Source organism: Hippoglossus stenolepis, chromosome 9 (genome assembly GCF_022539355.2).
Source record: "Hippoglossus stenolepis isolate QCI-W04-F060 chromosome 9, HSTE1.2, whole genome shotgun sequence".
Lineage (NCBI taxonomy): Eukaryota > Metazoa > Chordata > Actinopteri > Pleuronectiformes > Pleuronectidae > Hippoglossus > Hippoglossus stenolepis.
The window spans coordinates 12,036,592-12,054,000 of record NC_061491.1 but is presented as its reverse complement, the minus strand read 5'-3'; the positions used below and the strand labels follow the sequence as shown (position 1 = coordinate 12,054,000).

Sequence of the window (17,409 nt, the reverse complement as noted above, 5' to 3'; positions counted from 1 at the left end):
TGGAGAGAGGGGAGGTTTGAATTTTGATAAGTTTATTTGCATTTCCTACATGTCAAAACCCTTAATTTATCTGCCAGTTGTGATCGCCTCTATGGGAGGCTGACTGTACTGTATAATCACTCACTGTGCGTCATCAATTTTTCTGAAAAGTAAGCAACAAACTGACCAAATCACAGCTTGATTAATAGGCAGGGAGGTATAGACATTATTGTTCCAGTGGCAGCTGCATAAACAAGAGGACCAGAGAGCTTTTTTGCTGTAAATTATCCGATTGAGCGAGTTGTAAAACATGCGCAGCAGGCCTGAAGTTCACTTTCATGTTACATTTATAAAAAACAATATACAGCTAACAGGCAAATGCAGTTATTTATATTTATGGCACGCTGTGCAGGCATAAAGTACCCCATTTCATTCCACGAATGAGAGCCAAAAAACCAAACCTTTTATGTTGTCAAATGGGTTGAACATAACGTGTCAGTCTCATAGAATGTAACCCAAAAACATCACCAGATTCTTGTTATCATCCCGGTACAAATGCAGGAGTCTGTTTGCATTTTATCTTCTCCCAGTAATAATCCTGCTGTAGACTCTACTTAGCTGTAAATTATTCAGGCTCAATGTAAAATACATAGAAGTGTATGTGAGTGCTGGTAAAAGAAAACCGGACAACCACATGCCTTGGTAAGATAAATACATGTACACATAAATACACACACACATACACATACTGTATATATATATAAGTAAATGTGTGTTGATCATATGAAAATTTATGTTTTACATGCTACAAAATCAGTTTCTCTGATGGAGAAATAATCGTGGTCACTGTGTTGCTGGGTTGTGTGATGTGGTCTGGCCTTAATAATGGCTGTAGTGCACGGTGCAACATTGAGACTGTTCATGCTAAAGAAGTGGTGGCTCTGCTTCATCTCTGATCATTTTTACCCGAAATTGTGTAACATTTGTACAAGATAAGAGAAAACTCTTGATTTCTGATTGTCAGACACAAAGTCTGACATTTAATGTTGATGTTGTTTAAGATGGATTAGTACTTAGGTTTATCTAAAGGTGCTGCTTGTAGAAAGTTTTTGTTATTGCTACATCATAGTGATGCAAGGATTGCAGTTATCCCTGTGGTCTCACGGTTGATCCGCGGGTTGGGTGGTTAGGGTCGTCAAAATTAATATTTCTGATTAATAGCGGATATGTTCAGGTGGGGGAAATAGGCATCATACATCATTAATGTGTAAAAAAAAAATTAATTACATTCTCTGAAATGTAAACGAGAATCAAAGAGAATCTTGTGCATTCCTGCAACGAGCACTGCAGCCGGGCGCATCATCTAGGCCAGATGGAATCAAACCTTTTGTGCAGTTTGCAATTACTAGTTATTGAAAACATAGGGCCAAGGCCCACCATGCAAAGTGCAGTTAAATGTCCAGTGTGAAGGGAGCGTGTGTGTATTTGGTTGCCTGGTGACAGGATGTGTCTGGTGCATCTGAAAACTGGTAGAGATGTATGGGTGGTGTTGGTGGCGGGATAACCAGACATCATTTTATTACTTTTATCCTTCCCTTTAAGTAGGTTTATTCTATGAAATAAACGTTTTTTTGTAACAGGAGATAGATAGTTTACACATATATCTCGTGACAGCCCCTCTTTCTCCCTCCTCTCTCTCTCTCTCTCTCTCTGAGACTCACACAGTAAGCTCCAACCAAAATGACACTAATTATAATAACTTTATTTTAAGCACTTTTCAATAAAAGTAACAAAGTGCTTTACGACAAACAATATGAAATACAAAAACAGAAGAAATAGATAAAGAAAGATCCAGATAATAAAAGTCATAGACATCATGCGATAAAAGCTTTTTTACAGAGATGTGTCTTAAGAAGAGGGATGTAATAGGTAACCGATTCTGCTATAATCTCTTCTGGCAGATTGTTCCAAATTGTAGGGGCCCTCACGGAAAAGGCTCTATCTCATTTGGTTTTCAGCCGAGATTTGGGATGGCTAGAAACGCCTCACCAGAGGATGTCAGACTCCTGGCTCGTCAGGAGACACAAGGTCTTAAATAAAGGGTGGGGCCAGCCCATGCCTGGCTTTAAAAGTAATCAAAATAATTCTAAAATCAATACTAAAATAAAAAGGCAGCCGTGTTAAAAGACGAGCCGCAGCATTTTGGAATAAATGTAGATGGTGGATTGATTTCTGGGGATGAGACTGAGCCGGTCATAGTCACTGAGAAACTTTGGTTGGAAAGGTATGACCTGAATCAGTTGAAGGGCATGTGAGGGATTCCTGCCCACTTCTCCAGTCAGTCATTGGGTATGTGGTGGTCTACAGTATGGAAAGCAGCGCTGAGATCCAAAAGAACAAGGATGGACGATTTACCAGCATGAATACGTTATTGCCAGGTGAACAACTAATTGTTTGAACACAGCTTGTTCAAGGATCTTGGATAAGAAGGTGAGTTTTGATTGTATAATGGTATGAATAATAGTAATTATTGAGAGTGGAGGGGTCCGGGTTGGGTTTTTTGAGGAGTGGTTCAACCAGAGCAGTTTTGAATTTAACAGGGACGAAATCAAGGAGCTATTTATAATTGCTAGAATGAAAGGAGCAAGAGTAGGCAAAGTCTCCTTCAGTAGTCTGTTGGGAACCAAGTCCAAGGGGCAAGTAGATGGCTTCATGCGCTTAAACGCGCTCATTGAGTTCAGGGAGAGTCAGTGGTGAAAATGAGCTAAGGGGTGGCATGTAAACAGGTCTAGGGTCAGGCAGCATATGGGGTTGGCTGCTGTCAGTCATGGATCTGATTTTCTCCATCTTTACTGTGAAGAATATTAAAACATTTTCACGGTGGTCAGGTGATGCATGCAAATGAACAGCTACACTGTTGTGCAAGGGAAGGATAAGGGGAATATAAAAACAATGTCTGGTTGGTTAAGTCAATCTCTGCTGCTAACACACTCACTACATCTCAATCTCTCCATGCTTCCAGATGCACCACAATCCTGTCACACCAATACCTAATGAGCACAGTCACGTTCCCGGCACTATGGCGCACAAAAATAGGTCAATATGTTTTTATTGACTATTAATTGCAAACATTTCCACTACAGTGTGGCCTTATTCAGAGTCCGTGCAGACAGTGTGTGTCAAACTAAAGCTCATTATAAAGGCAACTTCATGTGATTAAGTGAAACGTTTCATCATCCAAGAGACTTCTTCAGTTCAGTTCGCCAGCTCTTGTTAGTAAAGAACAGATTTATATGACTCAAGATCGCAGCATTCATATGAGAGACATTTTGTCTTCCTTTTTTCTATAGTGAGAGTAAATAGAGACATGTTGTTTATCTTTATATACAGTCCGTAGTTAGCTTCAAAAGCTGTTGACTTACCAGTGGATAAGAAATCTTGCGATACAGTTCTACATTAAACTCAAAGAGCTGTCTCCAGCAGTCAAAAGCAGGGCGAACCTATTTTGATTAGCATGCTAACAGCTAACCCCAACTCATCCGCTCTACCAATTACCATTTTGTGGGCATCCAGTCACAGTCCAACATGACAGGTTGAAGTAGCTCTGCATGCTCAGTTCTTGTCTTGCGAACATGTGTAGCTGAAGAACTTGCTTATTACTACCACCACCTCCCAGTCCCAGCAAGAAATCAGTGGCAAAGAAAATGCGAAGGTTTGCTACAAAGCAATAACAAAAGATTACATAGAACCGTTAAATTGAACTGTTTTGCAGACCACAACGTTTTTCAGTTTTCTTCATTTAAACACCCATGTCTCTAAACCACGTACTGTTCCATGTGTTGACAGTAATTTACAACAGATTGCAGCTTTCCAGAGGCACATTATAACTCAAAAGAACTGCAGCATTGCCAGGAATAATACCTGATAAAAAGAAGAGATGCTTATGATATGTGGGTTGTTGACTTACTTCTGACAGCGCGCACAAATTGCTGCTGTGTTCTGTATAATTTTATCTTTTAAAATACTTTGTTAGCTTGAAATGTTGACTGATTTTACAACTGCCATTATTTGTTATGAGACCTGTGAGAAAAATCCTAAAATGGAACAGCCTGTATATAGTCACTCTATCTTTTGACAAACAAAACAATAACAAGTCAAGATCTAACACAGTGCAGTGTTCAAACGTGTTGAATGTGAAGCTGACAAGGAAATATTATATTTGTATACAAGTGTGCGACATTTTGTTGTTCTCAGAGGCTCAGAGCTGTAAACTCACCAGTTTAGGAAATCATTGTAATTTCTCTCTGACCTGAACACTCTGTATACGATTCAACCACAGTTAGCAATAACAGTGTGAGCAGGGTTTCATTTTACATCTCTCCCCGTTGACAGCTTGTAAACCTTTTTCAAAATCATCTGGTAACATAAAGCTGTTTGGTTCAGTAGCATGCATTTATGTGGCGCAACACTAAACTTGATGTGCCGCCTGAAGACATAAACATTTCAGTGGAAATACTGATTGTGAGCTAACAGGCAGCATTCAGTTGACTCAAGTAAAAAAAAATGACGCATAAACGTACAAAAACGCATCTTTTATCCAAAAACCTGCCAATGAACATTTTAATGTTACTGCACAGTTTATATTTATTCAAAAAGAGGTAATGCATCATAGGTGAAATATTATTCTTTATATAAATACAGTGATATACATATAGTCTGTCTGTTTATAAGCAAATCATGATTTGTTGAAAATATATAATTTGCAAATGATAATATACATTTAATGTAATGTACATTTAATGTTAATGGACTGTGAGTACTCGATAACATGACATCATGACTTAAGGAAATCTGAAACTATCCTTAAAAAATCACATTGTTCCTAAACCTAGTATGAAATTCATTGTGGAGTGAGTGTGAGCTCTTACCCATTAAAAGTCTAATCTTATATAAATTAAATCATTGTCAGGGGAATATATAGGTATAATTTATATACAAATATGGTATTTCACTACTTCAAAACTATATTTAAGAAGGTCAGGGTCCAAAAACTTCTAAATGTCACAGAATTATAGATGCACTACACAGAATCATCACTTTGCAAAAAATACTAAACTAAAAGAGAGAATTTAGAAAATTACAGATCTTTTGTTGGGGTAAAAATAATTAGGCAGCAATGATTTGCAGGAATACGAGTCACAAATTATTCTCAGGGTTTTTCTTGAATGTCGAGCACAAACGTCAAACCAATTCACTGGAAAAATAAGCTTTTGTTGAGGCTCACAACTGAAATTTCTAAAATTGATCACTAAAACTTTTTACGATGAAGAGAACAGGAGGAGCCAAATGCAGGAGCCAGGCTCAGGTGAAATAATCAAAAATGTCCTTTAATGCAGACTAATTTCAATACACAGGAGAGCAAAGGTTACAGAAGCAAAGCATGGTCCAAACATCCCAAGTCCAAAAACTCAACAGGAGCACTAGGAAACAGGAGAAGTCAGAAAAGTACAAGTCTTAGGAACAAGACAAACTGAATCACAGAGACTTATATAGGGAGGCAGGATAAGTGAAGACAGGTGAAACACATTAGGAACAGGTGCAGACCATCACAAGGACAGGAAACAGGACAAAGGCAGGAAATACAAAGAGACAAACAAGGAGTATCATTTCAAAATAAAACAGGAAACCGAGAAGTCAGGGTAAAACAACCAAACAAACCAAAACCAAACATGAGGAAAATGTCCATGATCAAAAAGTGTCCAACAAAAAACCCAAACAATATTAAGTGCAGTTTTGTTTTGCTAACACACGTCACTGAGAAAGTAGATTATTTCCCACAAAAATCTTGCAGCTGGTTGATTCTTGCTTTTACATTAATAATAGTTTTTAAATCCCATGTTTGGCAGCGAAATGCAAACAACAACCAAGAGACAGGAAATGAACGGCTGAGCGGGGCAGGAGGCTGAGCCACACACTGGCAGTGAACAGCAACCGGGGACTGGTCTGACTGTGTCTGGCAACAAGTGTAATTGTCGTTGTGGACCTGAGGAACAGGGAGAGCAAAAAATTAGCAAAGGGAAGTAATTAGAAGAAACTGGAGAAATTAGAGAAGTTGGCCTTGACATGTGTAGACTACTGCATTGTTGACTCAACGATCCTGCAAAGTCCGGACGAACGAGCCAGGTATCTGTTCTGCAGAGGGTTGAGCCGTTGATTAGCGAGGTCAAGTGTCCAAGCCCTACAGAACACACAAAACACACAAAACACACACACACACTCACACACAGGGACAAACTAGGAACAAAAATGAAAAACACAAGGTGGGAAAAACGACCGGGAAAACTCAAGGAGAGGGACAGGATAAGGGACCAGTCACATGATCAAACTTTGAATTGACCTCTTTGACCATGTTTACAAAGGGTTTTTGAAAATAGTTCAGGTTTATGAGCAGAGTTCGATCCCCCCGCTGCTCTTTAAGCGTAAAATCTTTCCATTATGTGAATTCTCTGACCTGCAGACCTCAATCCAGCTGTGAGTCTAAACGAGACGAAGGCAGCTGGTTGGAATAAGAGAGGCTAAACATTATCTTCTGTCTTCTGCTTAAAAGTGGTGAATTTACAGTTATTCCTACAAACTAATGCTAACTAGACTAACAACCGATTTGAACCTCCCCCCCTATAGGGCATCTGTGTTTCACAAACCATTTCCTGTTGTTAACATGGATGTTAGTTCAATTTTATAATAATGTTTAAATTATCAGCTGCAGGTTCAATTTTTGTGAAAATTACAGATAATGTTCTTTGTCTATGTTTATGTTTATATCTCAATTGAAATGATATTAAGTTTTAATATATATTATGTCATGGCAATCATACTGTAGTGTTTTTGTAGCTGTTGTTTCCACAGCAAAAACATTTAAGAGATTTGTTTTGTTAGCTTTAAAAATAAATACAATAAAGCCATTGCAAATGAGTTCCTATAAATATGCTGAACAGAAGAATTTGTATGTTCAATGAATGGTGGTGTAATTTCATATTACTATTGGGAAATATTTCAAAATGCTGCTACAGGCATATAGTTTGGTTCTTAACGCCAAGACTTTCTATTGGGCAATTCTTGCAAAATTTCACAGTGATTATAGTGTTGCAGTTGCCCTTCTTCAATAAGATAAATCTCTTTTTTACACTTTGTATTTTTTAATGAAGAATTAAAGCATGTAAACGTGCAATTAACCTAGATGTAGAGAAATGAAATGCATTTATTTTGACAGTTTATTAATGTATTTGAATAAAAAAAAGAAAAGGATACACATTCAAACACTCTGGTGGTTGTCCTAGCTCTCAAAAACCTTGAAATTAAACAATGCATCATAACCTGTGCTCTCTGAGGGAGAGTACGAACCCCCACACTGGCAATTTGAACTGCTCCTTATGAGCCTCTTTCCTCCCGCATGTAAACACAGACTCGCACACAGCGCAGTAATTGTGCATTCAGTGAACACAGTGTGATACTCAGACAAAAGGTTATGGCTTTCCAAGCAGTTTGAGCTCATTTAATCTCGTCCCTGTATACGTACATTCTTTGTGATCGAAGCTTTATAGACAAATATAAACGCAGATAATGAAGGTCTTCAGTTAGTATTAATACTCAATACAGAGCCATCTTAGCATACAGTAATGTCCACTCAAGGTACTGTTGATATCATTAGGCTGAATGAAAGGAAATCGTTTTTATATACATGAAGACAGAAATATACACATGTGCAGGTGTACGTATGACGAACACCCACAGTCATCAACAACAACAATCTCAAATGACCAAAGAACCATTAACTGTTAACGTCGGCATCTTCAGTTCCTTTTTCGCCACCGCCGCCGGCTGAAAAAGCGTCTCCCAAATGAAAGAGCTGTACGGTAGATTGATTATGGTCACAGATACTATACCAACACTTAGAAACACTGAGTAGGCTTTACAATTTAGAGTTTACACTGGTGTTGAAGAGACAGAATGTAATCATCCCCCATCCCTGCCCCGAAATTTCTGGTCTGTTCATCCAGGAGAAGATTAAGTCGAGAACCAATTCAGGACAAAAGAAAGTGTGACTGATAGCAGAAATATGTCTCTCTTTCTCTCTCTTTTCGCTCTCTCACTCTACCCCATTTACTCCATGCTCATTCCTTTTTCGCAACAATTTCTTTTCTGTCAGTGCCGTCCTCTTTTAATTATGTTGTTCATTCCCTCGCTCCGTCCTTAGGTGAGAAAAGTACAGAAGTCTTTGACGTGATCAGCTTCCAGTCCTCCAGGTTTTGGTGTCTCGGTCAGAGCGAGGGTCGTTCTCAGAGAGCGGCCTCCGTGGCCTCTGCTACCAAGCGTCCTTTTTCAAAGCCATGTACTCTATCAAAATTGTGTTTCACCCTAACAACACACCAAATGAACAACAAATTCACAGTCGTAAAACTTCAACATTCACCTCTCTCCTCCTTTTTGTTTTTCTCTCTTCCATAAATGCCATTTTACGTCAACTGCCCCGTGATTCAGTCTTCTTAATACCAGTCTCAGAAATAACACCTCCTGCTTTTGGGATCAGCTTGTGGGTGGATGACCTCTTTTTTTCCCCTCTCCTCCTCGCACTTCTATAAGGCATGCTGGGCCAGGACCAGAGCCAACACCAGGCCGGGGAGCACAGCCCAGACGTTGGCACAGACGCAGGCGGCGTGATCCTCTGGCAGGCCCTGGGTCTTGCTCAGGCCACCGTCTCTTGGTTCAGGATACTGGGCAAGATAGAGGGACACACAGAGGGAGAGACATTAGCAAAGGTTAGTCGTGACTCAGATACTCGTGCTGCTTTTCCTGTTCTGGCATTTGAAGAAGGAGAGGAGGAGATGTCAGGGAGGTGAGACAGGACAGGGTCAGAGCTGAGGAGACAGGGAAAAAAAGAAAAAGGGGGATATACATGTATCCATGGCATACCCTGTTTGGCATGAACATTAAGTGTTTGATCCACCAAATGTTTTTGATATGTGAAGTGTATTTTAAGGGCCCCGCTGTTTGGTATGCTCTCTGCCTCTTAAACAACTTGGCAACGAAGGAAAAGCTTCTTGTGAGGATTTTTTTCCCTGTTTTTTTTAAACTCTTTTAGGTGGCGCCAGAACGTCTTTAAACAGTTTTTAAAGCTTATATTACAGCAAAAAAAACACACTGTGAAGTCAAACACACACTACAGATGCCAGCAGCTGCTGTTGTTTTCTTTCAATATTTACTCACCAACGGGCGAAAACATAGTAACGACTCCGACTAATAAATCCAGAAATCTCTTTCTCTACATCTGTTAGTCTGTTTCTTGATTTCCCTGCTCATTTGATCGACTTGGCAGGTTCGTTGCTGAGGACTCTGGGAAGTGAAGTGTCTACTGTGAAGGGATTTGGGCGTCACAGTTGTAACATCTTCAAGGATTTTCATGATGGGCTCACAACTATAGACTGTGTATGAAGATGGCCAACATGACTGCTCCCAAAAAGTGAAGCCAAAGTGTCTGGATGGCCAACTGCTGGCTGCCTGCCGTACAGGTCATAATGCCCCGCCTCCTCCCTGTTAATGGATGGACCAAACTAAAAAGTCAATGATCACATCACATAAAGTTTGTTCAAGTCTTCATTTGTCTGGTAAGTTTGGTTCTGATGAGTTAATTTCTGGGATGAAATGTCATGACTAACAGCCGAAACTGACTCACGCCTGGTCGAGTGTGTATCAGCGACTGCAATTACATCGTCTGACTCTGCCAACAAATGCACAAGATGGCCGTGTTTGTATATGAGATATTTTGGCGTCATTTCTGGATAGTGGGAGGAAATGGAGATGCGTCGTGCATCTTTATGTACAGTTTATGGTCACAACCAATTTACGTCACATGCTGTTGTGTGAAAAGCATCTATTGCCCCCATCAGACTATTTTTCACATAACAATGGGACACACCGACCGGCACATTTTGAACAAGCATTTATTGTAGTATTATTAAGTGTATATTAAATGTATTGTGAGTAATATGTTCCTCTGATCAAGTTCAAGCTTGGCGTGTGTCGCTAAGGACCAGAGTAACTGTTACACTTGTGGTTGTCAAGACTTTAACCTTAACCCTCCATCCAACTGATGATTCCACATCTGTCTGTCTGTCTTTCTGTCTGCCTGATGGACAATAGTTACATCATCAATGACATCACAGAAAGTGCACTTTAAAATAAATAGTGGAGTTATTGCTATGGTTGGTAGTTTGAGAAACTCTCATCCAAAATACTCTACGATCGACTCTGCCCTTTCTTGGCTCCTCAGAACGACCTTGAAGTCAACTGGATGAGCTGTTTTCAAGGAACTAAAAGCAGAGCCAGATGCACACACAGACAGATGGACAACACAGCAGTGCAGTGAACAGATACACAAAGAAAGTACAGGTGCAGAGAATAAAAAGAACCAAAGATGGCAGACAAGGAAAAAACCTTGAAAAAGTAAGAAATGCTACATTAGTTACCTGGAAGAACAAATAAGATGTGAGATAAAGAACAGCAAGAGAAACCTCTGCACTCTAAATAAATCTGAGAGGAGAGTCCAGTTAGAAATGTGAGAGGATTTACAGACTTAGATGCACAGCTCCATGAACAGAAAGAGGACAACAATTGGAGGAAGAAGCCCTGCTGGATGAGGCTGACAAAAACACTGCAGAGTTTGATGCTCCCTCAAAGGCTGAAGAACGAGGGAAATATCCTAAATCCCTGGCTTCCCATCATGCCCAGCTGGAGGTGCACAGAGCAAAGACCAACAAGATCAAAACTTCCCTGAAATAGGGTTGAAGACCTGCTGGAGACTGAGCACCTCCCCATGCAGCAGGATAAAACCTGCCTGTGGGATGAAATGGAGAAATCCAGATCCTCCTGTTTGGCTCAAGTTGACAATGAGAGAGTTGAGAAAAATAACCTGATGGCTGATCTGAGAGAAGAAGGAAAAAACAGCGATGCTAAGTGAGCGTCTCCAGTGGAGGCAGCAGAAATCCTGCCTGCTGGATGAAATGGAGAAATCCAGAGCCCCCACTGTGGCTCAGCATAACAAGCTAAAACACTAGAACAATGACCTCAGAGCAGCACCAAGGTAAGCTGAAGCAAAGCAAGATAAAGACTGTCTCCAATGGAAGCAGGAGAAAACCTCCCACCAGGAGGAGATAGTGAAATCCAGAGTCCCTTCTGGCTCAAGTGGACATTGAGAAAGGATCCTCGTGGATGAACATAAGAAAAAGTCACTACAGGAGAGTCCGACTGAAAGAGGGACAAGTCTTTCCAGGAAAACTTGGCCTCAGGAAAAATCTGCAGGAAATGGAGCAGGAGAGGGACACGACAGAGACCTGTATAAGGGCCAAAGTGCATACAAGAGTGAGACTGCTAAAAAGAAAAAGTAAAAGAACACTTTGTCAAGCGTATAACTGACACTGGTCCCCACTCTTATCACAGCCCCTCATCTTATGGATATGTGGTTATTTCACCTCATAATTTGAGTCAGGCGTGTCAGGGCCACAGGGTTAGGGGTTGGGTGAAACTAAACTGCCTTGGAAAAAGTGATCTGGATCTGAAAAGACCAACTGAAACATCTTAAACTACACAAATATTGGCCAAGTTTCTTCTGTGTGGACTTTTGCATGTTCTCCCGACGTCTAAGTAGGTTTTTGTGGGCACTATGACATAATTTCATACAGTCCGAAAACATGCAGAGTAGGGGGTATTTAACTAGACACTCGCCCAGTGTCAGCTGGGATAGGCTCTAGCCTCCCCCTGCAACCCTCAATAGGATAAGCTGTATAGATAATGGATGGATGGATACAAATCATGCACCGCCCACCATCATTGCTTGTGCAGGGTTGACAGCAGTGCACATCAAGTATATTAGCCAGTTAGAATTTGCAGCCATAAAGATCCAGACTAAGGAGTCTGTTGTGCACCAAAATTGGCGTCTAGCATACAAACCTACGTAAGTGAGGTTAGATTTTGTTAGCTTATAAGGGCTGAATTACAGCAAGTATTGGCCAAACAAAACAATCCACAATGTTTTTCATTTTTCTTCTTTATGTTTATTCTCAGTCCAGATATTAAACCCTATGCCCTTCAGAGTCCCACTGTTATATCCACACTACAGTTCTCAGACTCATTATGCACCTACATACAGTTTTTTGCATGTTGAATATTTTTTTGTATAACATTTGCCTCCAAGTTAAAATAGTCTCGCCTGATTTACAGAGGCACCATTTCCAGTTCAGCACATCAACACACACTCAGAGGCACATCATAAGGAACATGGAACATTTCCTCCTCCTCCACCATCACCATCACCTCACCTTATTTTCACCAATGCCACCTCTGCAGAGATTGCACTTTAGTCAATTTTGCTGTACATACAAAAAAAAAAACATCTACTCAGATGTTATCTACCAGCACCTCATCTTCCAGCCAAGCAAGGAAACACATAAAGGAGAAAATAAATAATGAAACAAGAAAATCGTGCTCAACTATATTAACAAGACAGGCAATTTTTCGTATTTTACCTATAGGAGAGAAGCAAAAAAAAAAGAAATAGAGTGAGGGAGAGAAAGAAGGGGTGTCTAAAATACCCCCGGTTATCGCAGTACCTGTGCTTGTGTAGCCACACGCTGCACTGCAAAGAAATGGTTAAGTGACAGTTGCCAAAATCAGGGGGAAAAAGCTACGGGTAGCTTGACAATGTACCAAACACATCCGCGACTAAAAGCCAATTAATTAGCAAGGGCAGTGATGTGTGGCAGCAGCCTGTTGACATGAGTCCAGATCTCTGACTGCAGCCAATATCCACACACACACACTTAGACTGGTGAAGGTACACATGCACAAAAACAAGTGGCTAAAAGCACAAACATGCACCGTGACTGAATACAGAAAATGTCAAAACAGGCATTTATTCATTCATTTATTCAGGCTTTAACACATGCACAGAAAGAAAGAGAGGATGGAAAACATCCACAAGTATTTGTTTGAACTGTTGATAAGAGTATATCACATTCGTCAATGAGCTAACTCAGGTAACTACACATGTAGAGAGCATGTGTTTTCAATATCGATCAGCAATGTCCAATTTACAGTGCGCTACGGCTGCATTTCCCAAGGCTATACTCATCGAATAGCCCAGAGTTGCGCAGTTACAGTCCACAATCAATTCACTTAAATTGAGCTGAAAATCAACACATGACAGTGTAGCATGAGAACACAGAGACCACCAGCTTCTCAATGGATAGGAGGTTAGAGGGGGATTTTTGTACAGATCCCTTTGCAAACAAAACTCCAAATGAAACAAAAAGGGAATTTGAACTATTTTGTGTCAAGTGAGGGCATTAAAATTCAAATCATGCGGACAATCATGAGACACATATAGTATCAGTGTATTGAAAAGGTATTTTATTCCCACATAAAGCAGGATTTGTGATGGTGACTCCATTGACTTACAATGTTTGAATAATCAAGCTTCAGCCCATATGTTTGTTTACTGAGGACGGGATAAAGCACACAACCACTGGCAGTGACATTTTGAATGATTATACATCTTAATTGGCTGAAAATACTCTATAGCCTATAAGACAGCAGCAGTGCGACTAATGTATATACGCTTATTCATAGACTGTAGATTCTCCCTTATTCAGTCCTCTCTGAATATGTTTTACATCTATCCATCCATCCATCCATTGTAGTGTTCTAATCATAGGTTTGGAAGGAAGGCCAACACATTAATTATCCGGTTGCAGAACTGGCTAGAAACATCAATCCATCCATCCATCCATCAATTATCTATACCTTATCCTTTGAGGGTTGCAGGGGGAGCTGGAGCCAATCCCAGCTGACATTGGGCGAGAGGCGGGGTGCGCACACTTACGCTCAATTTGGAGTCTCAAATTAACCTAACCGTAATCTAAATGTTTAAGGACTGTGGGAGTAAACCCAAATCCATCCATCCTTTCATCCATCACATACTTACCCAGGCTATTTGTACACATGTGCCCACACCTTTCAGTTTCAGTGTGTGTGTGTGTGTGTGTGTCTGTGTGTGTTACGACGTCGGCCGCCTTGAGATTTACCGCCCCGGACAGTCAGTCTTCTGCCAGGAGGACTCATACCATAACAACACTCCCCCAATTTATCTGCCATGGAAGTTTGACAAGTTTTAATTGCCAGGCATAGTTGTCTGAGAACGTAGGGCCGCCCAAAATGTCCCTACCAGCTCCCTCTCTAATTATAAACTTCCTGCTTGAGTAATCACACGTCTTATTGTTTCCTAATTACCATTTTTACAATAAATTAAACACCACGCTGCAGTGAGACAGGCGCGGAGCGGTGCATCAATACTGACATACACACACTTGGAGAAAGCACTTCCACCGTCCATTCCCTCCCTGCTATCCCCTCTCTCTCCCTCTGTCTCTCCCTCCCAAAACCTTTCCGCGACATACACACAACGCAATTGTTATCACTGATGTTTGTTCATTAATTTTCCTCTTTGCAACCTTTTTAAGATTTTAATTTGCTGTCTTCACAACAATAAGGGCCTCTGCATAAAGGACAACACTGCATGAGTCGGGTGCAGAGCGACCACTTAATGGCTGTGAAAGCCCCTGGAATTACTCAAAATAGATGTCTCAATGGTAGTCACTCCTTCAGCACACAAATCTACATCCATAAACATTGCACGCTGCTTGGAGCTTGTGTATATCAGCAATAGTCACTGGAAAATTACGTTAACAACGCCATCAACAGCAGCCGCGGTGGTGGCAGCAGCAGTTAAAGATTTTACAAAGTACACTTTCATACTACAGTGTCTAATTCAGCCAAGCTTGGAAACTGGGTCTCCTGCAAAGGTGAAAAACATCATTAGTCTTACAGCAGACGGCTGCATGGCACATCTAAAATACATCTGTAAAATAGTACAATATTTCACTGGGAAAAGTAATCCCACTCAACAGCTGGACAAAAGGAAAAGAAATAAAGAAGAACGCCTCCTTGGCCCAAAGTGCCGTGTGAAATATTTCTGTCCCGTTCAAGAGAGACAGAGACAGGTAGTGTTTGGCGGACAATACGCTTCTGTCTTTTTCACATTTTATTTGAAGAGAAAATGAACATGCATTGTTGCAGCACAGCAAAGAGTGGTGTGTTTTTTTCCTGATCCAGACGGTGAACCCAGTCATGGCAGAGTTGACTGCAGTCTTCAGAGTAGACAGCATTCAGCAGAGAACAGGCCCTGGGCCAGTATTTTAGAACCTCTAATCCAGATTAAAACCCCCACCCCCATTCCATTCACTGCCTCATTGTGTGCGAGAGAAATATACTCTTTCAACCAAATGTCATCATCTTGGGTGTAGCATGAACTGTCTTATCATAAAGTGTATGTTCTGATGTGCCAATTGCTTTAACAAGCAAAGAGATTGAATGTGATGTGAATATGAATGGCGCAGAGAGTTGAGCGTTATGGTTTTGCCACTGTACAAAATCCTCCTTTCATGGACGGAGAGTGGAGGAGTGTTTTTGTGGTTCGTCTTGTAATGGGTCAATTTGAACAAATTTATGCAAAGAACTTGATGGAAACTGCTGAAAATGAAGGGGGTGTATCTGTGCCGCAGCAAATCATATCGGTTAAAATTTTAAACAGTGGGTCGACCTATAAAATGACAGACTTCAGGATTTAACACCCTTAATTCAAAAAGCCTCCCTGATTGTCGAGCAGGCAGGAAATAATGAATCTGCGTTACACTTTGCATATAAATTGCAATGCAACAATCAGTGCAAACCTATTACCTTTGGGATGGCGACGAATGGAGGTTCTGAGGTGCCCGTTGACCAGTCCCACCCCGTCTTCGTCAGCGCCGAGGGGCCTGGGACAGGCGCACTTTTGTTCTGCATGTTATCTATCCCATAACCATAGGCCTGAATGGCATTTCCTGCAGGGACAGAGATATAAAGTCATTTGTTTTTCAACTTGCCATCCCAGCGAAAAGCCAGCAAACAGACAGACAGCTCTAAGTCAACTTCTTGGTCTCCTGCCCAATCTTTGGCAACGAGGGAACGAGGGAGGGCGGAGAGGGATTGAGGAATGAAGTAGAAAAAGAAGAGTAAGGAGAGGAACTCTTTTTTTTTTGCTTTGTCAGTAAGCTTGAGAGTCGTTCGTCAAACTAATCAAAAACAGCAATCAAATGCCTACTTGTGAAATCTGTCACTGCTGCTCAAGATTTAATGAACTGGTGCAGTGCCATTCTAAACCTGTTTGTTTTGAATGGGATGTTCTCTTGCCCCATGTTAATGCTCTGGAGCTAGTTCAGAATAATTCCTTGTCATTAGTAAGTCCTCCTCAAACAGTTCTACAATATACTTTCACATACACCGTGCTGGGCTTTGTGTGCAGAGCTTTTTATAAACAGTCTCTGGTGCAGAGTGAAGTTAGAAACTTACCTGGTTTATCTGCAGTGAAAAATTGATGGTCATTGTTTTTCATAAAATAAAACTGAATCTGCTTTTTTACTGTTCATGTGTGTGGCTTATATATAAGTTTGAAAGATGGACTCAACTGCTGTCATTTTTTCATACATTACATGATGGCTATTTCAGAGTTCTGTTTGGCAATCAACACAATATTCAGACCCAAGTTCACAACTTTTCAAAAATAAAAGCATTACAGCAACAAAATAAACATTTTGCTTTTACTTTGAAGACAAATTGAGATATGCGTTCCACACACAGACATAAATTAGTAGGAGAATGTCTAACATGTTTATTATCCACTAATTATCCTTCTATAAGTGAATCTTGCAGTCACACATTTACTAAATGCACAAAACTTTGTTCCTTGGCTCAGTAAAAAACCTTTCATGTTGCAACAGTTGCTGTCAAATTGCAACAGGCTGACCAAACAGTGGCAAAATGTATGCTCTTGAGATGATGAACCCCAATTTGTTTGCCGGCAGTTGTACACTTATGTGGAATCTCTTAAGAGTAGCAAATCAATCAGCTCAAACAGAGGAGAGTGCTGGTGTGTGCGCCTGCAGACGTAGTGTATACGCATGCGTGTCATTTTGTGTGTCGAGGTGCATGTGTGAGTCTCTGCAAAAATGTGATAAATCCCTGTTCAGTCAGCTTTTCAGCTAGATATGGTAAAACAGGGGCTGAGCACCTTTTCACTGCTCATCCGTTTAAAACACGAGGCTTGTTTCTCTTTGTTCAGCCGGAGAGAAGGCAAGGCATGTAATTGCTTGGCAACCACCTCCATTATAAGGTCAGCATGCAGAGATTACTTTGAATAGATTTATGTTACTGATCAAATTCAAAACATTCCCAAACAAAGGACAAATGGCATTTTCCCACCACCACACAAAGGATAGATAGGAT

The 17,409-nt window shown here is 40.6% G+C and overlaps 1 protein-coding gene across 1 annotated transcript in view; it reads right to left on the bottom strand.

The window, feature by feature from the left end:
- Positions 1 to 7,236: 7,236 nt before the first annotated feature.
- The window catches only part of LOC118115492 (GDNF family receptor alpha-2), a 54,484-nt gene continuing 44,311 nt past the window's right edge, over positions 7,237 to 17,409 (bottom strand). The window contains exons 7-8 of the mRNA XM_035166671.2: positions 15,826 to 15,968; positions 7,237 to 8,750 (exon numbers count right to left, since the gene is read on the bottom strand). Of these exons, the coding sequence (XP_035022562.1) occupies positions 8,613 to 8,750; positions 15,826 to 15,968 (281 nt within the window). The 3' untranslated portion in view covers positions 7,237 to 8,612. The remainder of the gene's footprint in view (positions 8,751 to 15,825; positions 15,969 to 17,409) is intronic.